The sequence below is a fragment of the Pseudophryne corroboree genome, chromosome 6, assembly GCF_028390025.1.
Source record: "Pseudophryne corroboree isolate aPseCor3 chromosome 6, aPseCor3.hap2, whole genome shotgun sequence".
NCBI lineage: Eukaryota > Metazoa > Chordata > Amphibia > Anura > Myobatrachidae > Pseudophryne > Pseudophryne corroboree.
The window spans coordinates 568842563-568865475 of NC_086449.1; the positions used below are offsets into that span (position 1 = coordinate 568842563).

Genomic DNA, 22913 nt, shown 5'->3' on the forward strand with positions numbered 1-22913 from the left:
CACTAAAACCTGCACTGTTGGTGTGCCTTGAGGACCGTGGTTGGGAAACACTGCTATACATAGTATTACTCTGTATTACTAGTCCAGTGCAGTTTTATTGCTTGTCATAATTTCTGCATTGTACAAACTGTGACTCTGTGTGTGTGCATATAGCTGCTGTGTGAACTCCATTTTGTGTATCTCACTCAGATTGCTATCCCTATATTCTATAACCTGAGGGGGCTATGTGTCAGGTTTATCATAATATAGGCAGTTCACAGGATATACTCAGTGTGTATTTTTCTCTGGGATTTTTAGTCGCCATATACCTCTTGAATTCCCTGTTTGTGCTGATACACTGCACAGGGGGTTCTTGTCAGGTATTGTGCTGCTGATATTGTACTGTGTTGCCTTGCATTGAGCTTTTGATTGTCAGCTACAAAGGGCAATGTAGCTGGGGCTGATCCCACACTGCGTGGTGTTGACGCTGCAGACACATTTGAGGATAACATAGCAGTTGAGGTTTCAGGTTCTGGGGGTTCCTTGCCCCCCAGTGGGACTGTAGCAACGGGGGTGCAAAATTACCCACCTTGGGCTACCTTCTCCATGCTATTGAATACGCTGGTAACTAGACTAATGCCCCCTATGAGACCTCCTGTGCCGGTACAACCGCTTATGGTCCCCGTGGTTAATCCGCCATGGGCATATCAACTGTCCAATCAGTTACAGCAATTGAACTAATCACTGACTACTCAAAAGTCTAACCCTCGCCCGCCTAAGACCAAGGGGTTCTCTAAGCGGGTAATTACTTCCTCACAATTCACCCACATCCCAGACATCTCTTCTGATGAGGATGGCACTTATACGGACCCCACAGATTCTGATCCTGATGCTTCTGATGGGGAAGTTGTTTCGCAGGTGGATGTTCCTGACTTGTTAGAGGCTATCAGGCTCATTCTTCAGGTTGATGATGAACAGGAGCCTGTGACACTGCCCCTAAGAAACCGGACAGGTTTAAATGTCAGAAGGTGGTTAGACACGTTTTACCTCACTCTGACCATTTAGTTGACATACGTCCGGAGTCCTGGGATAATCCAGGAAAGAAGTTCACGCCTCATAAGAAGATGCTGGCTCGCTGCAGAGCTTAGTAAAAATTGGGAAACACCCCTGCCAGTGGATTCGCAAGTGGCGCGGCTGGTAGTATCCTCTGCTTTGCCTGTAACTACTGTCACGTCCTTGAGAGAGCCGATGGACAAGCTTGTGGAGGGTTGTTTGAAGGCAATCTACACCCTAGACGGTGCGGTGCATAGGCCCACTATTGCAGCAACATGGGCTGCAGAAACTGTGGAAGCGTGGGCTCAGGAGCTGGAGGCGGAGTTGCCTTCCAATGCTTCTGATCATGCTAGACAATGCCTGTCGTATATTGTTACAGCGTCTCATTACATTAAAGAGGCGACTTCTGATGCCGGTGTTCTGGTGGCCAAGGCTTCTACTACGTCCATTTTGGCTCGCCGAATTCTCTGGTTACGGTCCTGGTCTGTGGATCTGGACTCCTAAGAAAACCCTGGAGGTACTCCCCTTCAAAGGAGACATTCTTTTCGGAGAAAACCTTGACAAGATAGTGGCTGACTTAGCTTCTGCTAAACCAGCTTGTCTTCCTAGTACTGCTCCTTCGGTGCTGAAGGCTAAGAGTACTTCCTTTTGCTCCTTTCGTCCTTCAGGGAAAGCAAAAGGTCAGGCGTACCCAAAACAGGTTCGCACTTCCAAATCCAATAAGCCCAAACCCAAATGGGCCTGGGCTGCCCGCTGCCCATCAGCCTGCTTCCAAAACTGACAAGCCTGCTGCATGATGGGGCGGGCCTCCCTCTGGGGGATCGACTTCTAGGGTTTACCCAGGAATGGTTGAAGACCACTTCAGACGCCTGGGTACGGGAAGTCGTCACTCGAGGTTACGCCGTATCCTTCAAGAATCGTCCCCTTATCGATTTTGCCTGACAGACGTCCCTTCGGATCAGGTAAGGCAAAAGACTCTTCATTCGGTAATACAGTCTCTCCTGGATACAGGAGTGGTAGTACAGGTGCCTCTGGAAAACATGGCGCTGTGTGTTATTTGTCACTCCTGTTGCTGGCTCCAAGATTACTTGTGCATGCACTGTCAGAATACAAAATGCGATCTTGTGAGACCTAGCACATGTGCAGTGTGCCTGCTGGGAGCAGTTCCATATGGCATAAGCAATAGTATGATATGCTATGGGACTTGCTGAGTTTATCAGAGTGAATGTTTTCTCTCCCCCCATTTCTAATGGCTAACCTGTTACTACATATCGGAGTGATTGCTTCGTTTTGATAAATGGCAAAGCAGGACCTGCTTTATTTGAACGTTAAATGTACTGTTAATACCTCCATGTCCTCTATGGGAATGACAACATGTAAAAAGAACTGGAAGAGCGGTTGTTGAGTTGGGTGCACAATGTCTATTTGTTGAATTGATTATCGAAATAAAACGTAGCTTTTATTGCTTATATTAATATTGAGAGGGTCCTTGTAGTAGGATACATACAACAAAATATAGAGGTTAAAAACATAACATTAACAAACATATAAGTCATATAGAGTGGAAAGGTTGTGTAAGACAGATGATATTATATATATATATTATAACTCAACAACCGCTCTTCCAGTTCTTTTTACATGTTGTTATATCCTGGTTGTAATAGGGTCGCACCCCCAAAGAGGCTCAAAGTCTAATCTAGACACACGCATATTGGGGTTTCAATTGATCCATTCATAAATAAAATCTTTAATATAGATCAATAAGTGTGCAGATGTATTTTTCTCCCTCTTTTCTCCTCTATGGGAATGTTTTCCAAATTTATCCAGCTCTCAAAGTTTACTTTTTTTTTTTTTTTTTTATTCATGGGATCACAAAAACAGATACCAACAGACAGTGGTTACAGCATATTACATTGCAAATACAGTATAATAGTTGGTAATTATAAAGATAACCAAAAAAGAGGAACAGTGATCCATTTTTGACCCAGAGAGCGGGTAGTATAAAACAGAAAAGGTGGCAGTCAGCAGCGCAGCTGTCCGACTGACATTGATAAGTAAAAATGGAAAGAGGTCGAGAAGAAAGTAAGACAGAGAAGAAGAAAGAAAAAGAGAGAAATAAACAAAATAGGATAGGGTAGAGTCCCCGGGAGGGTCCCATCAAATATAGTACCGGGGTATCACAAATTGAAAGGTGAAGGGGCGTGCTGGGAGGCCAGCCATGGACTCCATATTTTATCGAATGACTTAGAGGAGCAGTTTATGATGCTAGTCATGTAGTCCATGCGTTAAACGTACCAGATACGGGCAATTATAGATTGCATGGAAGGCGGGATAGGGTTTTTCCAATCTGCAGCTAGTTGACATGTCGTTGCAGAGACTATATGACGCATCAGTTTATTTTGAAATTTTGTTAGCGTTGGCAGGTTTTGGGGGAGGAGAATGTATTTAGGGTCGGAAGGGATAGGAATCTGCAATAAGCTAGAAATAAAATGTATCACTTCCCTCCACATATGCACTATTTTAGGACATGACCACTATATGTGTAGGAAAGAGCCCTCTGCGCCACATCCTCTCCAACACCTATCCGATGTATCCGGGTACATTTTGCTCAAGCGAGACGGTACATAATACCATCTATATATTAATTTATAGATATTCTCTTTGATTCTAACGCAGATGGAGCTAGACGCCGCGTTACCCCAGGCTTCAGACCATTCCTCGTCATCTAAAGCCGAGCCTAGGTCCATTTCCCATGCTCTCTCATGAGGATCACGCTGAGAGGGAGGGTCCCCTGTGAGAGTAGTATATAAGAGGGAAATAAGGCCTTTGGTTAAGTGGCGTCTGAAACATATAGTCTCAAACGTGGTCAGGGGTCTGCTAGAGAGGACGCGGCCCAGTGAGGAATGAAAGTGTCTGAGTTGTAAAAACTGATAAAAGTATCTAGAGGGAATATCAATTTTTTCTTGAATCTGAGTAAATTGAGGAAAACTGGTATCCCTGGTGATATCATTCAGATATAAAATACCCCTATCTTGCCAAGGAGCAAACAATGATCTATTTGTACCAGGAGGGAATGCAGGGTTGTGTCATATTGGGATGATAGGGGATGGGGCTGGGGCCAAGCCGAATTTCCTATTAGCAAAGTCCCAAACTGTTAGTGAACGGTAAACTATGGGGTGGGATGCTACATTTCTAGGGCGGGAGGATTTCAAAAGCCAGAGAAGAGAGGGTAGAGAGACCTAGGTCGGCGGCTTCTATAGATACCCAGACTCTGCGAGATTCGGGGTTGCACCATTGTACGCAGTGTGAGAGCTGTGTGGCTAAATAATATCTTCTAAAGTCTGGGATGCCTAGGCCGCCACTAAATGTGGGGCGCTGTAGAAGTTTCAATCGTACTCGGGGGCGCTTATTAGCCCATATGAATTATGGGTCTGGAATAGGTAAAGTATCCGAGGGAGCACGTTCATCTTCACTGAGTTTACCCTACCTATCCAGGAGATAAAGAGGCTAGACCAAGAAGACAAGTCTGACTTGATTCGATCTAAAAGCCTAGGGAAATTAGCTTGGTAAAGTTGATGATGGCTATGCGTTAGAAAAATACCTAAGTATTTAATCTTTTGCCTGTGCCATTGAAATGGAAAGGAATTTTCTAAAGAGAGCTTAACCGGTCCGGGGATATAAAAATTCAATACTACAGTCTTACCTGTATTAAGTTTATAACCTGAGTGTTTAGAGTAGAGGTCTAGCTCAGAAAGGAGCGGCTGTATCGACTGAGATGGGGATCCCAAAGATATTAGAACATCGTCGGCGTATAACGCAATTTTGTGTTCAGAAGGGCCTACCCGCACTCCAGCTATATCTGTATTAGCTCGGATCCTTGCTGCCAGCGGCTCCATGACCAGGGCAAATAGCAATGGGGAGAGCGGGCATCCCTGTCTGGTGCCGTTAGTGATACCGAATGTGGAAGAGGTGAGGCGATTGACAGAAACCGTGGCAGTAGGGGATCTGTAAAGCGCCGAAACACCGTCTAGGAATTTGCCAGAAAAGCCCATCCTCCGGAACACTGAAAAAGCGAAGGGCCAGGAAATTCTGTCAAAAGCCTTCTCGGCATCCAGTGCTAGCAACAGCGAGGGTAGCTTTTGTTTATGGATAGAGTAAATCAAATCTATGGCTCTCCTGGTATTATCGGAGGCCTGGCGGCCAGAGATGAAGCCTACTTGGTCTGGATGTATCAATTGCGTGAGTAGCGGAGCCAAGCGGTTGGCTAAGATTTTAGCATAAATCTTTAGATCCACGTTCAGCAATGAGATCGGTCGATAGTTAGAACATTGCGTTGGATCCCTTTCCGGCTTTGGAATCACAATAATGTCGGCTTGTACAGTCGCTGGCGCAAATGAAGCTCCCTCCAGAACACTATTAAAGAGCGAGGTAAGGTAAGGAGCCAATTCCGTATGGAATGTTTTGTAATACTGAGCGGTAAAGCCATCTGGGCCAGGTGCAGCCGATGACCGCATAGATTTGATAGCGGCAACTGTCTCTTCTAGTGAGATATCCGCATTAAGAAGAGAAATCTGCTGCTCTGTCAGACATGGCAAGGGGGTATCGGATAAATATGAACATGCTCCCTCCGGACCATCGGAGGGAAGAGGGGGGGCAGGGAGATTATATAAGGAGCTATAATATTTCCGAAATTCCTCCACCATCAATTTAGGATCATAAGTGAGTGCGTTTAACATAGTAGAGTGTAGTTTTTCTATCATTCCCATTCTATTTTATCCGCTTGATCGTAAATTTTTTGACGGAGCTTCTGTAGTATAGCTGCCGCCCTTCGCGATAAAAGGGTATTTAACTGACCCCTGAGGGTATTTATCTGGGAGAGTAGGGAGTCGCATGGGGCAGTTTTATGTTGGGTTAAGAGCGCAGAAATTTGAGATTCCAATGAGGAAACTTCCTGTGCTGCTTTCTTACGTATGGCTGAGGCCTTGGACATAAAATGACAGCGAATAGTGGCTTTATGTGCCTCCCAAACTAAACTAGGAGAGACTTCTGGGGAGGCGTTTTCCTCAAAAAAAAAAAAATTCAGGTTCAGTTTAGTGTCTGAGAGAGTGGAGGGGTGCGAAAGAAGGGTATCATCAAGACGCCATGTACGGGTCTTATTAGGGGTGCTATAGAAATCTACCAGGATATAAACCCCCGCATGGTCCGTCCATGAACAGGGAGTGATGCCTGAATCAGATATCAATGATGAGTGAGTGAGACACATGTATCATATCTATTCGAGAATAATGCTGATGAGGCGCAGAAAAGTGGGTATAATCTCTAGCAGTGGAGTGTTTAAGACACCAGGTGTCTCTTAAATCAAGCTGTGTGAGGGAGGATGTTAATGTGAGGGCGGCTTCAGTCGGAGATGCTTCCTTCTTATTTTTGGGAGGAGTAGATTTATCTAAGGAAGGATCAATCACAGTATTAAAGTCCCCCCCCCCCCTAAAATAATGTGGCCCTGCGCTACTCTAGTAAGACGCAAAAAGAATGTGCGGAAAAAACGGGATTGATCTTGATTAGGGGCATATACAGACACAAGTGTTACAATTTCAGTGCAGAGCTTACCAATCACTATGAGGTATCGGCCGTCAGAATCAGTTATGGTCGTAGTATGTACAAATGGAATGTTACGGTGGATCAGTATAGCCACCCCCCTTTTCTTACAGTCAGAGGCAAAAAAGGTTTGGGAAAATTGCTTACCCTGAAGTTGTGTGTGTACCGGTGAAATGGGTCTCCTGAAGGAAAACTATATCGGCCTTCTCTCTCCGATAGGCGGATAACATCACTGTACATTTCTTGGGAGAATTAAGCCCATTAACATTTATAGAAAACAATTTAAGTGCCATGTGACACCAAGGGACAAAAGAGGAGCAATGGAAACCCCTCCCGGGGAAGAAGGAAAAGGAAAGAAGAACAGAAACAGTAAGAAACAATAATCAGAAATGTAGGAAAAGAGAAAGTGATAGAGAACCCATACGGGAGAAAACACTGAATTATAGGGTCCCAATCAAGGACCGCTACACAAATGTGAAACATTATATTTCGAAGTAACAAATAAAGGGAGCACGGGGGTGGCAGGAACAGTAACCCAATGCAGAAGAAACAGGTCCCTCTGGACCGCAACAGTTGAGTCGGCCGGAGCCGAAAATTCAGTTACGTAACCCAGTATATGAAAAACAAAAAACAAAAGCGTACTGTCATATCCAGCAGAAAAAAAAAAAGGGGGGGGCACAGGGTAAACAAGATAAGCTCAGCGCAATAGTACAAAACTAGGTGGACCATTTAACAAACGTTAAAGCTTGGCGAGCAATATAAGAGCCTATGACATGCACATTAAGAGAAGTAAGATAATAGTAAGTCTCTCCTCCTATCTGGAGACACATCCTTAAAGTGTAGGGGACTATTCAAGTATAGCTAAAATAAAAAGTCCGCCAAAATCAAGGATCAAGGAGGGTCGTTGGTGTCATTGCGATGACGAGTTACCCTCGTCCATTCAGGCGGTGGGATCTTGGAGTGTCGTGGCCCAGAAGAAGAAGCAGTCCCACCATCAGAGGACGGTATAGGGAGGAGACCAAATTTAGCCAACAGATCTTGACCTTGAGATAAGGTTTTGACGGAGTGAGTGGAATTGTTCATTGTAACCTGTAGCATGAAAGGAAATCCCCATCTATATCGTATTTGATGTTGGCGTAGTATCCTAGTAACGGGCTGGAGGTCCCGTCTCTTTTGAATGGTGGAGGGGGCCAGATCCTGTAAAACCTGCAACTGCATATCCCGAAAATCGATCACTGGAGAATCTTGTAGTGACATCAGAATACGTTCCTTTGAGCGAAAATAATGCAGACAAACTATGACGTCCCTGGGCGGTTGTGTCGGAGCAGGTTTCGCTCGGAGCGCTCTGTGGGCTCTATCACAAAGACAGTCGGCATCCGAAAGGTCAGGCAAGACGTGTTGGAAAAAGTCTTTCAGAAAGGACGGTAGAGCAGAGGTAAGGACTGATTCCGCCACATTGCGGATACGTAGATTGTTACGACGGGAGCGATTCTCTTGATCTTCTTGATGTTCTTTGAGGTCCTCCAGCTCATCATGGAATCTGGAAAGTTCCGAATCAAGACGTTGTTGAGAGCGGCAAAGGTCATCAGTCTTAGATTCAAGAGCGTCTGTACGATTACCAAGGGCCGTGAGATCAGACTTGAACTCGGCAATAGCCGTGGAGAGTTCTTGCTTAAAAGCGGATTGTACCCCTTCAAGTAAACTGGTCATGACTGCTTGGATTTGTGGGTCAATACCCGTCTCCGATAAACAGGGGGCGGAAGGAGAGTCCATGAGCAATGCAGGAGTCGGGGGGCCCTTAGATTTCTGTCCAAAAAAATTAGTAGGGACCTGCGTATTTTTCTTGTTTCTTTGCGCCATTATGGAAGAGTGAAGAGGGTAGGCGGGGTATCACAAATGTAAAAAGAGACACAGACGCTATTTGTTGGACGTATGTTAAGTAGAAAAGGGAAAGATATACATAAAAAAAACTATCACGGTCCAGGTAGGACCAATGGTATTGCTAGGCCAGCATCCTAGATAGTGCAGAGGGGGTGAATAGGGCCAGTGACCCTATCGCTATCCTCCCAGGGCTGTTAACAGGTAACGAGCGGCATTTGAAGCAAATGACTGTAGCGTGACTCCAGGGGCGGGGAGAGCAAGGACCAGGCAGTGTCTGGAGGAGTGACAATGCTAGGTGGCCCCACTATCGTGCCTGGTTATCCGTGAATGTCCCCAGGAGCCGGACCGGCAGGGCGGAGGGGAAATGGGAGTCCCCGGCTTTAGTAGAGGGGACAGGCCGCAACCCGCAGAGGGGTAGGAGACCCCTCCCGGCTCCGCGAACCCGAGTCCCACAGCAAAGAAAGTGTCCAGGCGCTAAGAAGACACACAGGGAGGCAGTGTAACAGGATGAAGCCCCAATAATAATGTAGTTTTAGGGCTGTACAACAGAAGCTCTCACAAATCCTGTCTCACTCCAATGGCTGCCAAGCCACGCCCCCGTAAATATGTAATCTTATGTGGCCCTGCTACCTCCGGATCCCCTACAGTTGCAGTGAGGCCATAAAAGTGACAGGAATCTCTGCCTACCCTGTCACTTTTGCAGTAACAGATTGATCCCTGCCAGCTGTGGGGTGTCTCCTGCACTGAGAGACAAGTGAGCAGCAATGTAGTGAGGCTGGAGTATGTCCTTGGAGATAGCCTCAGAATGCCCCTCTATATTCAAAGAAGTAAGCCCGTCTGGACCTCCACGCCAGTGCGGTGCCTGCAGCAAGGACGGCTGGGAGAACGAGGCCCTAAGCGGGTGGGAGGGGGAGGCAGTGAACAATCCGTATGGAGGCAGGGGAGAGTGCCTTACCGGGCAGGCGGAGAGTCAGTGCGGGTCCCGTCACCAGGGAGAGGAGATGGCCGCCGGCCCGAGTGAGCTGCTGGCAGTGCCGTCTCCTACTCGGGCTGTCAGGCGGTGGTGCGCCAGAGAGCCGTCTGCAGGTCTTCCGGGGTCCCCCGTGGGTGTTGGCAGGGCCAGCTCTCCAGGGAGGAAGCAGGGCAAGTCCGTCCGTCTCTGGGGCGAGGTGTGCAGAGGTCCCACCGGCAGTCACCAAAACTGAGGTCCCGTCTTCAGGCTGCAGTCTCTCTCGGTTGGATGTTCGGCTGCAGGGGGAAGCGGGATGGCGTTCTGTTTCGCTCCGGCAAAGCAGATGATCAGAGGTGGCGGCGGTGGCTGTAACGGCAGGGCTGGGAGGCCTGGTGGTGAACGGGTCTCTCAGGGTTGAGGAAGTCTCTGTCCCGCGGCATGCAGGGTGTCGGAGGCGCATGCCGGCCCAGGCTCCAACTTGAGGCCCCGGCCTGAGAGATCCAGATAGGCCGCAGTCCGCGGGAGCTCCAGGAGTTTCTCCCCGACTCCGCAGCAGTTATTTAACTCCCCCAGTGTGTTCCACAGAGGTAAGGGAGTAGGCTGGAGCGGTCAGTGGGCTAAGGGAGGATAAATATATGCTGTTATCTTTTGTGGCAGTCAGAGCTCAGGACAATTGTGTCCTTTCCTTTCAGCAGCTAGGCCACCCCCCCAAAGTTTACTTTTTTTCAGTTTGAAGTATGTAGTTAATACCATCTTCAGATGACATTGGCTCCCTTTGCATAGACTGTGAGCAAGAGGTTTCAATTCATATCCCCCAGTGTGTGCAGCTCCTCCTCTGCCACCCACTTGTTGTAGTCCCAGCCTTACATCACACAGTAGCACTATTAGGATCTAGGCAACTATGGGGGTAATTCAGAGTTGAACGTAAATCTGCTAAATTTAGCACATCTACAGTCGTTTACTCTGACATGTGGGGGTACGCCCAGCACCGGGCTAGTCCGACCTGCATGTCAGGCCCTGCCCAACCCGCACAGGTACAAAAGCATTGCACGGTGGCGATGCTTTTGTACCTGGCAAGTAGCTCCCTGCCAGCGCAGATCCTGCACTCTGGCAAGGAGCTACTAGTCGCGCCCTGGGTTGCAGCAGTCCAGACACTCCTCCGTTGTCCGCACCGTGCCCCGCCAATGGTGTTCTAATGCCGTTGGCACGCCCCCTCCCGCCCCGCGACCGCCTCTGCCTGTCAATCAGGCAGAGGCTATCGCAGCCAGTGCGATGCTGATAGCATCTCACTGGGCTCCCGGGGTGCGCGTGTGCAGTGTGGTCGCTGTGCGTGCGCACTCCACAAGGTAATTCAGACTGCGATCACTGCTGCTTCAGCGATCCGGTCTGAATTTCCCCCTATATCTGTTACCGATCCAAAGATAATGTTATTTTCTAAATGCACCTTGTTCCTGCTAAGACAGTGATTGATGCATACACATGCTCCAAGGACATTCTGAAACAAGGTAGTCTTCAAGGGCATAGTGTGAAAGGGATTCCAGGTTACTTTATCTGGGTTTCGGTAATACCTGTGTAATATTAACCCGGATAGACCCTATTCACACTGGCACACAACCTGGGCTGTATCAGACCTAAATCATGGGTCCTTACCTCAGTGCGAAAGGGTCTGAAACGGGTAACAACATGGAGTGAAACCATGTGTATGATGCCGGATTTGACCTGGAATTTAGGCCTGAAATTGGTATTAGAGGCACCTATCATTTAACATCAATCACTGTTGAACAAAGTTCTTGACTGGGGTTTGCTTAGATGCGCCCAGTTAGAAAGGCCCCTGTGCAGCTGCTTGAAGATCTTCTCAGGCTAGTTTTTTGTTTGCCACTGAGACTCTCTGCTTTGAAGTGCTTATTTGTCTGAGTTCAGACCCCCGATTTATGCTTTAGTTTACATTAACAAAAATAGCGTGAATTGGAGTATTTAACAGTTGACTGTATTTAACACCTGAAATCAAACCTAGAGGTGATTCTCCAAAATTAATGAAGGTCCTATTATTTGCTATTTTTCCCAAACTGCTGAAATCTTTTTCTTTGAGAAAGTTTGCAGTATAAAAGTATGCACACAGTAGAAAACAGAACATTAATACAATGTCATTAAGAGAGAGAGAGAGAGTGTGTGTGTGCACTATTTATTAACTCTGTACCTTTAACGTGTTCTTTAATACAGTAGTTCTGCACATTGACTGCTGTTTTTGTTTCAGGCTGTGTCTTCCCATGCCCATTGATGTGGTATACACCTGGGTTAACGGCACTGACCCAGAGCTTGTAAAGCAGCTACGAGATGTACGAGAACAAATGGAAGAGGAGCAAAGGGCGCTGAGGTACCTTTCAAGAATTTTATTTTATTTAAAAAAAAAAAAAAGTTTCAAAAGAAAAGTTCCCTCTTGTAATCAAAACACTAAACAAATGTAAGAATGGCAAACTGTTTAATATATCCACACTCATGATCTGCATCATGTGTTTGTGGAAACAATAACAGTTCAGAATGTAACAAACTGCGGATTTACAGTATTTGTTCAGTGTATCCCCTTTCGCTTCACATGTACTTGGAACGGAGATCCTCCTGTTTACCTTTATGTAGAAGGTTCCTTTTAGTTATTCTTCTTTATATTGTGGTTATGGTACATTAGTGCATGTTATATAATCCTGCCTGGTTTGTTTTGGCATCTAAGCTATAATGATATGTTCCATTTTATTTCTTTTTAGAGAACTTCTCGGAAGTAACAGAACGGAGCCAACAAGGAAAGGGTAAGTATTCTTTAGTGTTTTGTCATCTTTCTTTCTGGCTTACCGTCTTCCATCCATCCCTCTTATCTTTATTGTTGTATTTAATTAAGTAACTGCCTGGAAGAGTACACTGCAGTTCGTATCTCTGTGTGTCTCAGCTTTTTGCTGCTAAAGTCAGTGATCGCAAAAACGCGCTATAGCGCGTATTTTATCCGAAATTGAGGACCAGTGACTCAGTTTTTAAAAAAGGGTGGGTCCTCGGGGACGCGCTTCACTGGGATTGGCTATAAATTTAATGAATTATGTCTCCCTTGACTGGCTGCAGAGAGGACTATAAAAGTGAAGGAGGAGCCAAAGCTAATCGGGCAAGGGAGACATCAATCATTAAACCTGTGCCTTGCAGCTGTCTGAGGAGGACGTGGTGACCCCTACCTCTAGTGGTAGATTGCGGAGCCGGGGGTGTGGCCTACTGTCCTGCCATACACTGGGATCTCAAGTCTGCAGGGGACCTGGCAGCGTCTATCCCGCTGCCTTGAGCTGGGGATCCGGAGACTTCCTGCAACCTGCCGCCCGCTGTCTCGTTCATCTGCTGGGGGACCTGGCCATGCTATTATCGGAGTACTATTGATTCCGGCATCTTTATGGTGAGCACCGGGATCCCAACAGACGGTATATAAAATGCCTCCCATTGTATTGTCTCTACTGTATACACTACTACGGTCTGTGTATTGCCCTATCTCTCTCAGACGGGTTTATTAATTTAAACCTGTAGCCAGTCCTAGTGGAGCGCGTTCCTGGGGACCTACACTTTTTTTAAAAAGTACATGTGCCACCAGCAGGGAGCCACGCTCAGGGCTTAAACTGTTCCGTCTCCATCTGCCCACCCACTAGTTCCTCCCACGGCAAGCAGCAGCTGCAGCCTACGCTGACATTGGAGAGCTGCTGGAATCCCTATTCCCGTGGCCTCAGCGCCGCCCCACTGTTCTCAACAGACCGCGCTGCTATGCCACCGGCAGAGGGGAGCTAGGAGGAGATAGCCATGGATCAGTGATCCGTACAGGCCGATGCCTGACCCCCCAGAGACCCCCAACAGAGGACAGGACTGCCTCCTACTCCTTACCCAGAGTACTGTCTGCCCCTAACATCCTCCTTTCCCCCCAGCAGTACCCTAACTGCTATCTGCGCTTAGCCCCTAACTACCCCCAGTACTGCCTGCCTGTAACCCCCTTCCTTGTCCCTCAACACTATCCCAACTGCTGTCTGTACCTACCCCCTCTCTACCTCCAACACCTTCTTTAACCCCCCTCTACCTCCAGCTCTAATCAGCCTTTTCCTACCTCTCCCCCCATAATCTGTGTTGTGACCCAGAAACTGTGGAGTAGGACCCAATTTTTTTACGTAATGGGTCCCTGGGACCCACACACTTTTTTCGCTCGTCGCGATCACTGACTGTGACATGCGCTCTTGGGAGGGTACCGCAAACAAATGCTTTACATAATTTTCTCACTATAACATCTGATGTACATATATCACACCAGTCGGTGTATAGCTAAATGGATCGCTATGCAGTGCTGTTATTTCCCTGGATGTTTTCTCACTTTGCATTTAATGTGGAATGCAATGTGAGAAAACATTTATGCAGGCATTGCCTTTCCAACAGCAAAAAAAACTGTATTTAATGTCAAATAATGTTTATTGCTTAAAGTATGGAACAGTGACAACATCTTCCCTACATTCAGATCTTTGGTTTAATTACAGAACATGTCCCTGTCATAAATAGCCTAATAATACACAATATTAATGTATTACTGTACTCATTCATTTGGTCCCCTAATATATTCATTGCCCCCCATTAGGTCACATTTTTTCCATCTTATACAGTAAGTAATGCTCACATAATAACGATATCGTTCCCCTTCATCTTATTGGTCACTAATTAAATAAATAATATGAAAATTGAAAATTATTATTATTGAAAATATGAAAATTGGTTCAGCTGCCTTCATCATGGCTGCTCATTAGTCACAAAAAGAGAATGTGGTTCCTCTAACATTTACAACATTGTGGGAGTGTAATGCTGGGTACACATTGGATTGTCCTTTCAATCCGCCAACCTATCTCACAATCAGTAAGTGAATACACACTTACCGATCGTCACCCCAATGTGTTGTACCTTACATCACAACTGGGCTGGCATTTACATGTGCCCACCCAGTTGTTATGTCGGTCACCGGTGGCCCCTGCAGCAAGTGTACGGGCAGTCAGCTGATGCCTGTACACACCGCACGATGCGCCTATATATCGGTCATTGGCTGTGCTGGAGGGCCAACGCGATATGTCTGTGAACTACGTTGTCCACAGCATATCCGGGGGTACATACCCGCCGACTTGTCCGCAATATAGTGGCCATTCAGTTGAACAGCCAATATATTGGCTAGTGTACACTTAGCTTAAGTTAACAACTTTTCTCAAATAACTAACACATCAATCTCTCAGTTCTAGTGATAAGATGCTGGAATGCCTGCTGACACATTGCATACGTGTTCCTATGCTAGTGCTGGATCCTGCCTTTCCTGCCAACACAACCCTGAAGGATCTCCAAACCTCCCAGCCTTTCTTTCATGCAGCAGTGTCCTTATTTCATGTTGCAAAACCCAAGAATCCATCAACTAATGTTACAGTCATAGTCTTTGAAACACAGCAGGATGGTAAGCATAGACTATCATGAACTGCAGTCCAGTGACCCACATAATAATTTGGTTCTCATGCTAAATTTATAAAAAGAAAGGAGGTATACCAGCGCTGGCTATATAAGTTAATATAAGATTGTTGCGTTAACAAATATCACATTTATTGTCACAAATTAAATAAACAATAAAAAATAATGTTCAAATAAACAATAAAATCACATATATAATTAGGTATGTGCCAATAATAGTAAGCCAATAGTCGCCCAGTGATATTCTTATTATGGCTAGGAATCTAAATGGAAAGTCACAGTGATAGAAATTGGCAAATTGAGAGTCCAGTTCAGCAGACCATGGATGGATATTACCAGTGGTTTTCGTTTAGAGGTGGTAGTTGTCCCCTTATTATCAACTGGGATGTCCTTTTAGTGCTGTTGGGGTATTAGAACCACTGGAACGATGGTTCGGAGAGTGCAATCTCCTGATGGGTCAGCTGGGGAAGTCTTTTGTATGCTGACAATTGCTACTGATAGTGCCAGTGACAAATTTCCAATTGGGTAATGATTCCAAGATAATGCCAGAAAGAAATGTATCCTCCTGTTAGGGCACAGTTGACATCAGGCTACCCTACTGAATGATTTATTGAGTGGCACTTGTGTACAACCAATGATACAATTAAGCATTACCATTAGTTGTACACAAGTGCCGCTCATTAAATCATTCAGTAGTGTATAAAACAAGATCGCTCTGACACAGTACACATGCTCCTAAGGAAGCTGGACACACTACTTACCAGCGAAACGCGTTGAGCCTGATGCCACCTGCGCCCTAACAGGAGGATACATTTCTGGCATTATTTTGGAATCATTACCCCATTTGGAAATTTGTCACTGGCACTATCAGCAGCATTTGTCAGCATACAAAGGACTTTCCAGCTGACCCATCAGGAGATTGCACTCTCCAAACCAGTCATCGTCGTTGCAGTGGTTCTAATAAACCACTAGCACGAAAAGGACATCCCAGCTGATAATAAGGGGACGACTACCAACTCTAAATGAACACCACTGGTAATATCCATCCAAGGTCTGCTGAACTGGACTCTCAATTTGCCAATTTCTGTCACTGTGACTTTCCATTTACTCACAAGGAAGATTCCTAGCCAGAATAAGTATATTACTGGGCAACTAGTGGCTTCCTATTATTGGCACATATCTAACTATAGATGTGATTTTATTGTTTATTTTAACATTATTTTCTCTAACGTCCTAAGTGGATGCTGGGGACTCCGTAAGGACCATGGGGAGTAGCGGCTCCGCAGGAGACTGGGCACAAAAGTAAAGCTTTAGAACTACCTGGTGTGCACTGGCTCCTCCCCCTATGACCCTCCTCCAAGCCTCAGTTAGATTTCTGTGCCCGAACGAGAAGGGTGCACACTAGGTGGCTCTCCTGAGCTGCTTAGTGAAAAGTTTAGTTTTAGGTTTTTTATTTTCAGTGAGACCTGCTGGCAACAGGCTCACTGCATCGAGGGACTAAGGGGAGAAGAAGCGAACTCACCTGCGTGCAGAGTGGATTGGGCTTCTTAGGCTACTGGACATTAGCTCCAGAGGGACGATCACAGGCCCAGCCATGGATTGGTCCCAGAGCCGCGCCGCCGGCCCCCTTACAGAGCCAGAAGACAGAAGAGGTCCGGAAAATCGGCGGCAGAAGACGTCCTGTCTTCAACAAGGTAGTGCACAGCACTGCAGCTGTGCGCCATTGCTCTCAGCACACTTCACACTCCGGTCACTGAGGGTGCAGGGCGCTGGGGGGGGGGCGCCCTGAGACGCAATAAAAACACCTTGGATGGCAAAAAATGCATCACATATAGCTCCTGGGCTATATGGATGCATTCATTTAACCCCTGCCAGAATACATAGAAAAACGGGAGATAAGGCCGCCGATAAGGGGGCGGAGCCTATCTCCTCAGCACACTGGCGCCATTTTCCCTCACAGCTCCGTTGGAGGGAAGCTCCCTGGCTCTCCCCTGCAGTCACTACACTACAGAAAGGGTTAAAAAAGAGAGGGGGGGCATTAATTACGCGCAGTATTAAAGATACAGCAGCTATAAGGGGAAAAACACTTATATAAGGTTATCCCTGTATATATATAGCGCTCTGGTGTGTGCTTGCAAACTCTCCCTCTGTCTCCCCAAAGGGCTAGTGGGGTCCTGTCCTCTATCAGAGCATTCCCTGTGTGTGTGCTGTGTGTCGGTACGTTTGTGTCGACATGTATGAGGAGAAAAATGATGTGGAGACGGAGCAGATTGCCTGTAATAGTGATGTCACCCCCTAGGGGGTCGACACCTGAGTGGATGAACTGTTGGAAGGAATTACGTGACAGTGTCAGCTCTGTATAAAAGACAGTGGTTGACATGAGACAGCCGGCTACTCAGCTTGTGCCTGTCCAGACGTCTCATAGGCCGTCAGGGGCTCTAAAGCGCCCGTTACCTCAGATGGCAGATATAGACGCCGACACGGATACTGACTCCAGTGTCGACGGTGAAGAGACAAATGTGACTTCCAGTAGGGCCACACGTTACATGATGGAGGCAATGAAAAATGTTTTACACATTTCTGATAATACGAGTACCACCAAAAAGGGGTATTATGTTCGGTGAGGAAAAACTACCTGTAGTTTTCCTGAATCTGAGAAATTAAATGAGGTGTGTGATGATGCGTGGGTTTCCCCCGATAACAACTGATAATTTCTAAAATGTTATTGGCATTATATCCTTTCCCGCCAGAGGTTAGGGTGCGTTGGGAAACACCCCCTAGGGTGGATAAAGCGCTCACACGCTTGTAAGGGCTCTACCCTCTCCTGAGATGGCCGCCCTTAAGGATCCTGCTGATAGAAAGCAGGAGGGTATCCTAAAATGTATTTACACACATACTGGTGTTATACTGCGACCAGCAATCGCGTCAGCCTGGATGTGCAGTGCTGGGTTGGTGTGGTCGTATTCCCTGACTGAAAATATTGATACCCTAGATAGGGACAGTATATTTTTGCCTATAGAGCATTTAAAAGATGCATTTCTATATATGCGTGATGCACAGCGGAATATTTGCCGACTGGCATCAAGTCTAAGTGCGTTGTCCATTTCTACCAGTAGAGGGTTATGGACACGACAGTGGTCAGGTGATGCGGATTTCAAACGGCATTTGGAAGTATTGCCTTATTAAGGGGAGGAGTTATTTGGGGTCGGTCTTTCAGACCTGGTGGCCACGGCAACAGCTGGGAAATCCACGTTTGTACCCCAGGTCGCCTCTCAACATGAGAAGACGCCGTATTATCAGGCGCAGTCTTTTCGTGGACAAGCGGGCAAAAGGTTCCTCATTTCTGCCCCGTGACAGAGGGAGAGGAAAAAGGCTGCAGAAATCAGCCAGTTCCCAGGAACAGAAACCCTCTCCCGCCTCTGCCAAGCCCTCAGTATGACGCTGGGGCTTTACAAGCAGAATCAGGCACGGTGGGGGGCCCGTCTCAATGAATTTCAGCGCGCAGTGGGCTCACTCGCAAGTAGACCCCTGGATCCTTCAGGTGATATCTCAGGGGTACAAATTGGAATTCGAGACGTCTCCCCCTCGCCGTTTCCTAAAGTCGGCTTTACCGATGTCTCCTTCTGACAGGGAGACAGTTTTGGAAGCCATTCACAAGCTGTATTCCCAGCAGGTGATAATCAAGGTACCCCTCCTGCAACAGGGAACGGGGTATTATTCCACACTGTTGTGGTACCGAAGCCGGACGGCTCGGTGAGACCGATTCTAAATCTAAAATCTTTGAACACTTACATACAGAGGTTCAAATTCAAGATTGAGTCACTCAGAGCAGTGATTGCGAACCTGGAAGAAGGGGACTACATGATGTCTCGGGACATCAAGGATGCTTACCTTCATGTCCAAAATTTACCCTTCTCACCAAGGGTACCTCAGGTTTATGGTACAGAACTGTCACTATCAGTTCAGACGCTGCCGTATGGATGGTCCACGGCACCCCGGGTCTTTACCAAGGTAATGGCCGAAATGATGATATTCCTTCGAAGGAAGGGAATTTTAGTTATCCCTTACTTGGACGATTCCCTGATAAGGGTAAGATCCAGGGAACAGTTGGAGGTCGGTGTAGCACTATCTCAGGTAGTGTTGCGGCAGCACGATTGGATTCTCAATATTCCAAAATCGCAGCTGGTTCCGACGACTCGTCTTCGTTTCCTAGGGATGATCCTGGACACAGTCCAGAAAAAGGTGTTTCTCCCGGAGGAGAAAGCCAGGGAGTTATCCGAGCTAGTCAGGAACCTCCTAAAACCGAGCCAAGTCTCAGTGCATCAATGCACAAGGGTTCTGGGTAAAATGGTGGCTTCCTACGAAGCAATCCCATTCGGCAGATTCCACGCAAGAACTTTCCAGTGGGACCTGCTGGACAAATGGTCCGGGTCGCATCTTCAGATGCATCAGCGGATAACCCTGTCACCAAGAACAAGGGTGTCCCTCCTGTGTTGGTTGCAGAGTGCTCATCTTCTAGAGGGCCGCAGATTCGGCATTCAGGACTGGGTCCTGGTGACCACGGATGCCAGCCTGCGAGGCTGGGGAGCAGTCACACAGGGAAGGAATTTCCAGGGCTTATGGTCAAGCCTGGAGACATCACTTCACATAAATATCCTGAAGCTAAGGGCCATTTACAATGCTCTAAGCTTAGCAAGACCTCTGCTTCAAGGTCAGCCGGTGTTGATCCAGTCGGACAACATCACGGCAGTCACCCACGTAAACAGACAGGGTGGCACAAGAAGCAGGAGGGCAATGGCAGAAGCTGCAAGGATTCTTCGCTGGGCGGAAAATCATGTGATAGCACTGTCAGCAATTCCGGGAGTGGACAACTGGGAAGCAGACTTCCTCAGCAGACACGACCTCCACCCGGGAGAGTGGGGACTTCACCCAGAAGTCTTCCACATGATTATAAACCGTTGGGAAAAACTCGACAGGTATTGCGCCAGGTCAAGGGACCCTCAGGCAATAGCTGTAGACGCTCTGGTAACACCGTGGGTGTACCAGTCAGTGTATGTGTTCCCTCATCTGCCTCTCATACCCAAGGTACTGAGAATTATAAGATGGAGAGGAGTAAGCACTATATTCGGGCTCCGGATTGGCCAAGAAGGACTTGGTAACCGGAACTTCAAGAGATGCTCACGGAGGATCCGTGGCCTCTACCTCTAAGAAGGGACCTGCTCCAGCAAGGACCCTGTCTGTTCCAAGACTTACCGCGGCTGCGTTTGACGGCATGGCGGTTGAACGCCGGATCCTGAAGGAAAAAAGGCATTCCGGATGAAGTCATCCCTATCCTGATCAAAGCCAGGAAGGATGTAACCGCAAAACATTATCACCGCATTTGGCGAAAATATGTTGCGTGGTGCGAGGCCAGTAAGGCCCGACGGAGGAAATTCAACTGGATCGATTCCTACATTTCCTGCAAACAGGAGTGTCTATGGGCCTGAAATTGGGGTCCATTAAGGTTCAAATTTCGGCCCTGTCAATTTTCTTCCAAAAAGAACTAGCTTCAGTCCCTGAAGTTCAGACGTTGTAAAAGGGGTACTGCATATACAGCCTCCTTTTGTGCCTCCAGGGGCACCTTGGGATCTCAATGTAGTTTTTGGGTTCCAAAAGTCACATTGGTTTGAACCACTTAAATCTGTGGAGTTAAAATATCTCACATGGAAAGTGGTCATGCTGTTGGCCCTGGCCTGGGCCAGGCGCATGTCAGAATTGGCGGCTTTATCCTGTAAAAGCCCTTATCTGATTTTCCATTCGGACAGGGCGGAATTGAGGACTCGTCCTCAGTTTCTCCCTAAGGTGGTTTCAGCGTTTCACCTGAACCAACCTATTGTGGTGCCTGCGGCTACTAGGGACTTGGAGGACTCCAAGTTGCTAGACGTTGTCAGGGCCCTGAAAATATATGTTTCCAGGACGGCTGGAGTCAGAAAATCTGACTCGCTGTTTATCCTGTATGCACCCAACAAGCTGGGTGCTCCTGCTTCTAAGCAGACTATTGCTCGTTGGATTTGTAGTACAATTCAGCTTGCACATTCTGTGGCAGGCCTGCCACAGCCAAAAATCTGTAAATGCCCACTCCACAAGGAAGATGGGCTCATCTTGGGCGGCTGCCCGAGGGGTCTCGGCTTTACAACTTTGCCGAGCAGCTACTTGGTCAGGAGCAAATACGTTTGTAAAATTCTACAAAATTGATACCCTGGCTGAGGAGGACCTGGAGTTCTCTCATTTGGTGCTGCAGAGTCATCCGCACTCTCCCGCCCGTTTGGGAGCTTTGGTATAATCCCCATGGTCCTTACGGAGTCCCCAGCATCCACTTAGGACGTTAGAGAAAATAAGAATTTACTTACCGATAATTCTATTTCTCGTAGTCCGTAGTGGATGCTGGGCGCCCATCCCAAGTGCGGATTGTCTGCAATACTGGTACATAGTTATTGTTACCAAAAAATCGGGTTATTGCTGTAGTGAGCCATCTTTTCTAGAGGCTCCTCTGTTATCATGCTGTTAACTGGGTTTAGATCACGAGTTGTACGGTGTGATTGGTGTGGCTGGTATGAGTCTTACCCGGGATTCAAAATCCTTCCTTATTGTGTACGCTCGTCCGGGCACAGTATCCTAACTGAGGCTTGGAGGAGGGTCATAAGGGGAGGAGCCAGTGCACACCAGGTAGTTCTAAAGCTTTACTTTTGTGCCCAGTCTCCTGCGGAGCCGCTACTCCCCATGGTCCTTACGGAGTCCCCAGCATCCACTACGGACTACGAGAAATATAATTATCGGTAAGTAAATTCTTATTTTATATTGTTTATTTAATTTGTGACAATAAATTTGACATTTGCTAACCAAACAGTCTTATATTAACTTATACAGCCAGCGCTGGTATACCTCCTTTCTTTTTATATACTTTATTACTAATTGGGGTTTAGACCACCCCTCTACCAGCTGCTGTTAACAGCGCACTTGTACACCCCTTATTTCCTGCTCATGCTAAATTTGTGTCCAATTATGAGCCAATACAGGCAGTGGTTATTTATTACCTATTTTTTACATTTGGAAATATTTTTAATGTTTTGTGGTTTTCATTACTCGTCTTCAAACTTCTGTTGATCTATATTGAAGTGTGTGTGTGTGTGTGTGTGTGTGTGTGTGTGTGTGTGTGTATAAAACAAAAATAACAAGATGTGCCCCTAGTGTGATAGTGTCCAAACAAACGCTATGTACGATAACATGTTATCAGAAAATAGATGTATACTGAATGTGATTATATGAAATGGACGTTGTCCTTTTGCGGCATGTTAAGGCACGCACAATTTGTGCAGATGACCTCAAAAGGAATATATCTCATAGCATAATAATGTTAACAAATACATTTAATTATTTAAAAATAGGTAGCAAACTCACAATAAAAAAGGTAGTAACGATGCATATCTTACACATGCTGGAAGCCAGGTAAGTAATACGTAAGCAATTTCTCCTCCTGCTGCATGGTAGGGCCTGAATACATAGCAGCTGGTACTCCCAGATCACAGTAGACAGAACTTCCTGCAGTGTTTTGTCTTGGGCAGGACTGGGGCTTTTTTTGTTATTTTTTTTTCTTTTGACCTATATAGATATGCAGGGAATTTACATATTTTATCTTTTTTTTTTTCCTGTAGCGGAAACTGCACAACTGAATGCCCTCTTTGAAACCAATAAGGAAACTATCTGGAGAGCATATATGGTAGGTATTTTTTTACATATCACCTACAATGTATATTTCTCTGACGTCCTAGTGGATGCTGGGAACTCCGTAAGGACCATGGGGAATAGCGGCTCCGCAGGAGACTGGGCACAAAAGTAAAGCTTTAGGACTACCTGGTGTGCACTGGCTCCTCCCCCTATGACCCTCCTCCAAGCCTCAGTTAGATTTTTGTGCCCG

At 46.7% G+C, this 22913-nt stretch overlaps 1 protein-coding gene across 3 annotated transcripts in view; it reads left to right on the top strand.

The window, feature by feature from the left end:
• Nucleotides 1-22913, top strand: part of GNPTAB (N-acetylglucosamine-1-phosphate transferase subunits alpha and beta) — a 189186-nt gene that overhangs the window by 44652 nt on the left and 121621 nt on the right. For all 3 annotated transcript variants that reach the window (XM_063927810.1, XM_063927809.1, XM_063927811.1), the window contains exons 3-6: nucleotides 11715-11834; nucleotides 12220-12261; nucleotides 14737-14948; nucleotides 22651-22715. In XM_063927810.1, the coding sequence (XP_063783880.1) occupies nucleotides 11715-11834; nucleotides 12220-12261; nucleotides 14737-14948; nucleotides 22651-22715 (439 nt within the window). The remainder of the gene's footprint in view (nucleotides 1-11714; nucleotides 11835-12219; nucleotides 12262-14736; nucleotides 14949-22650; nucleotides 22716-22913) is intronic.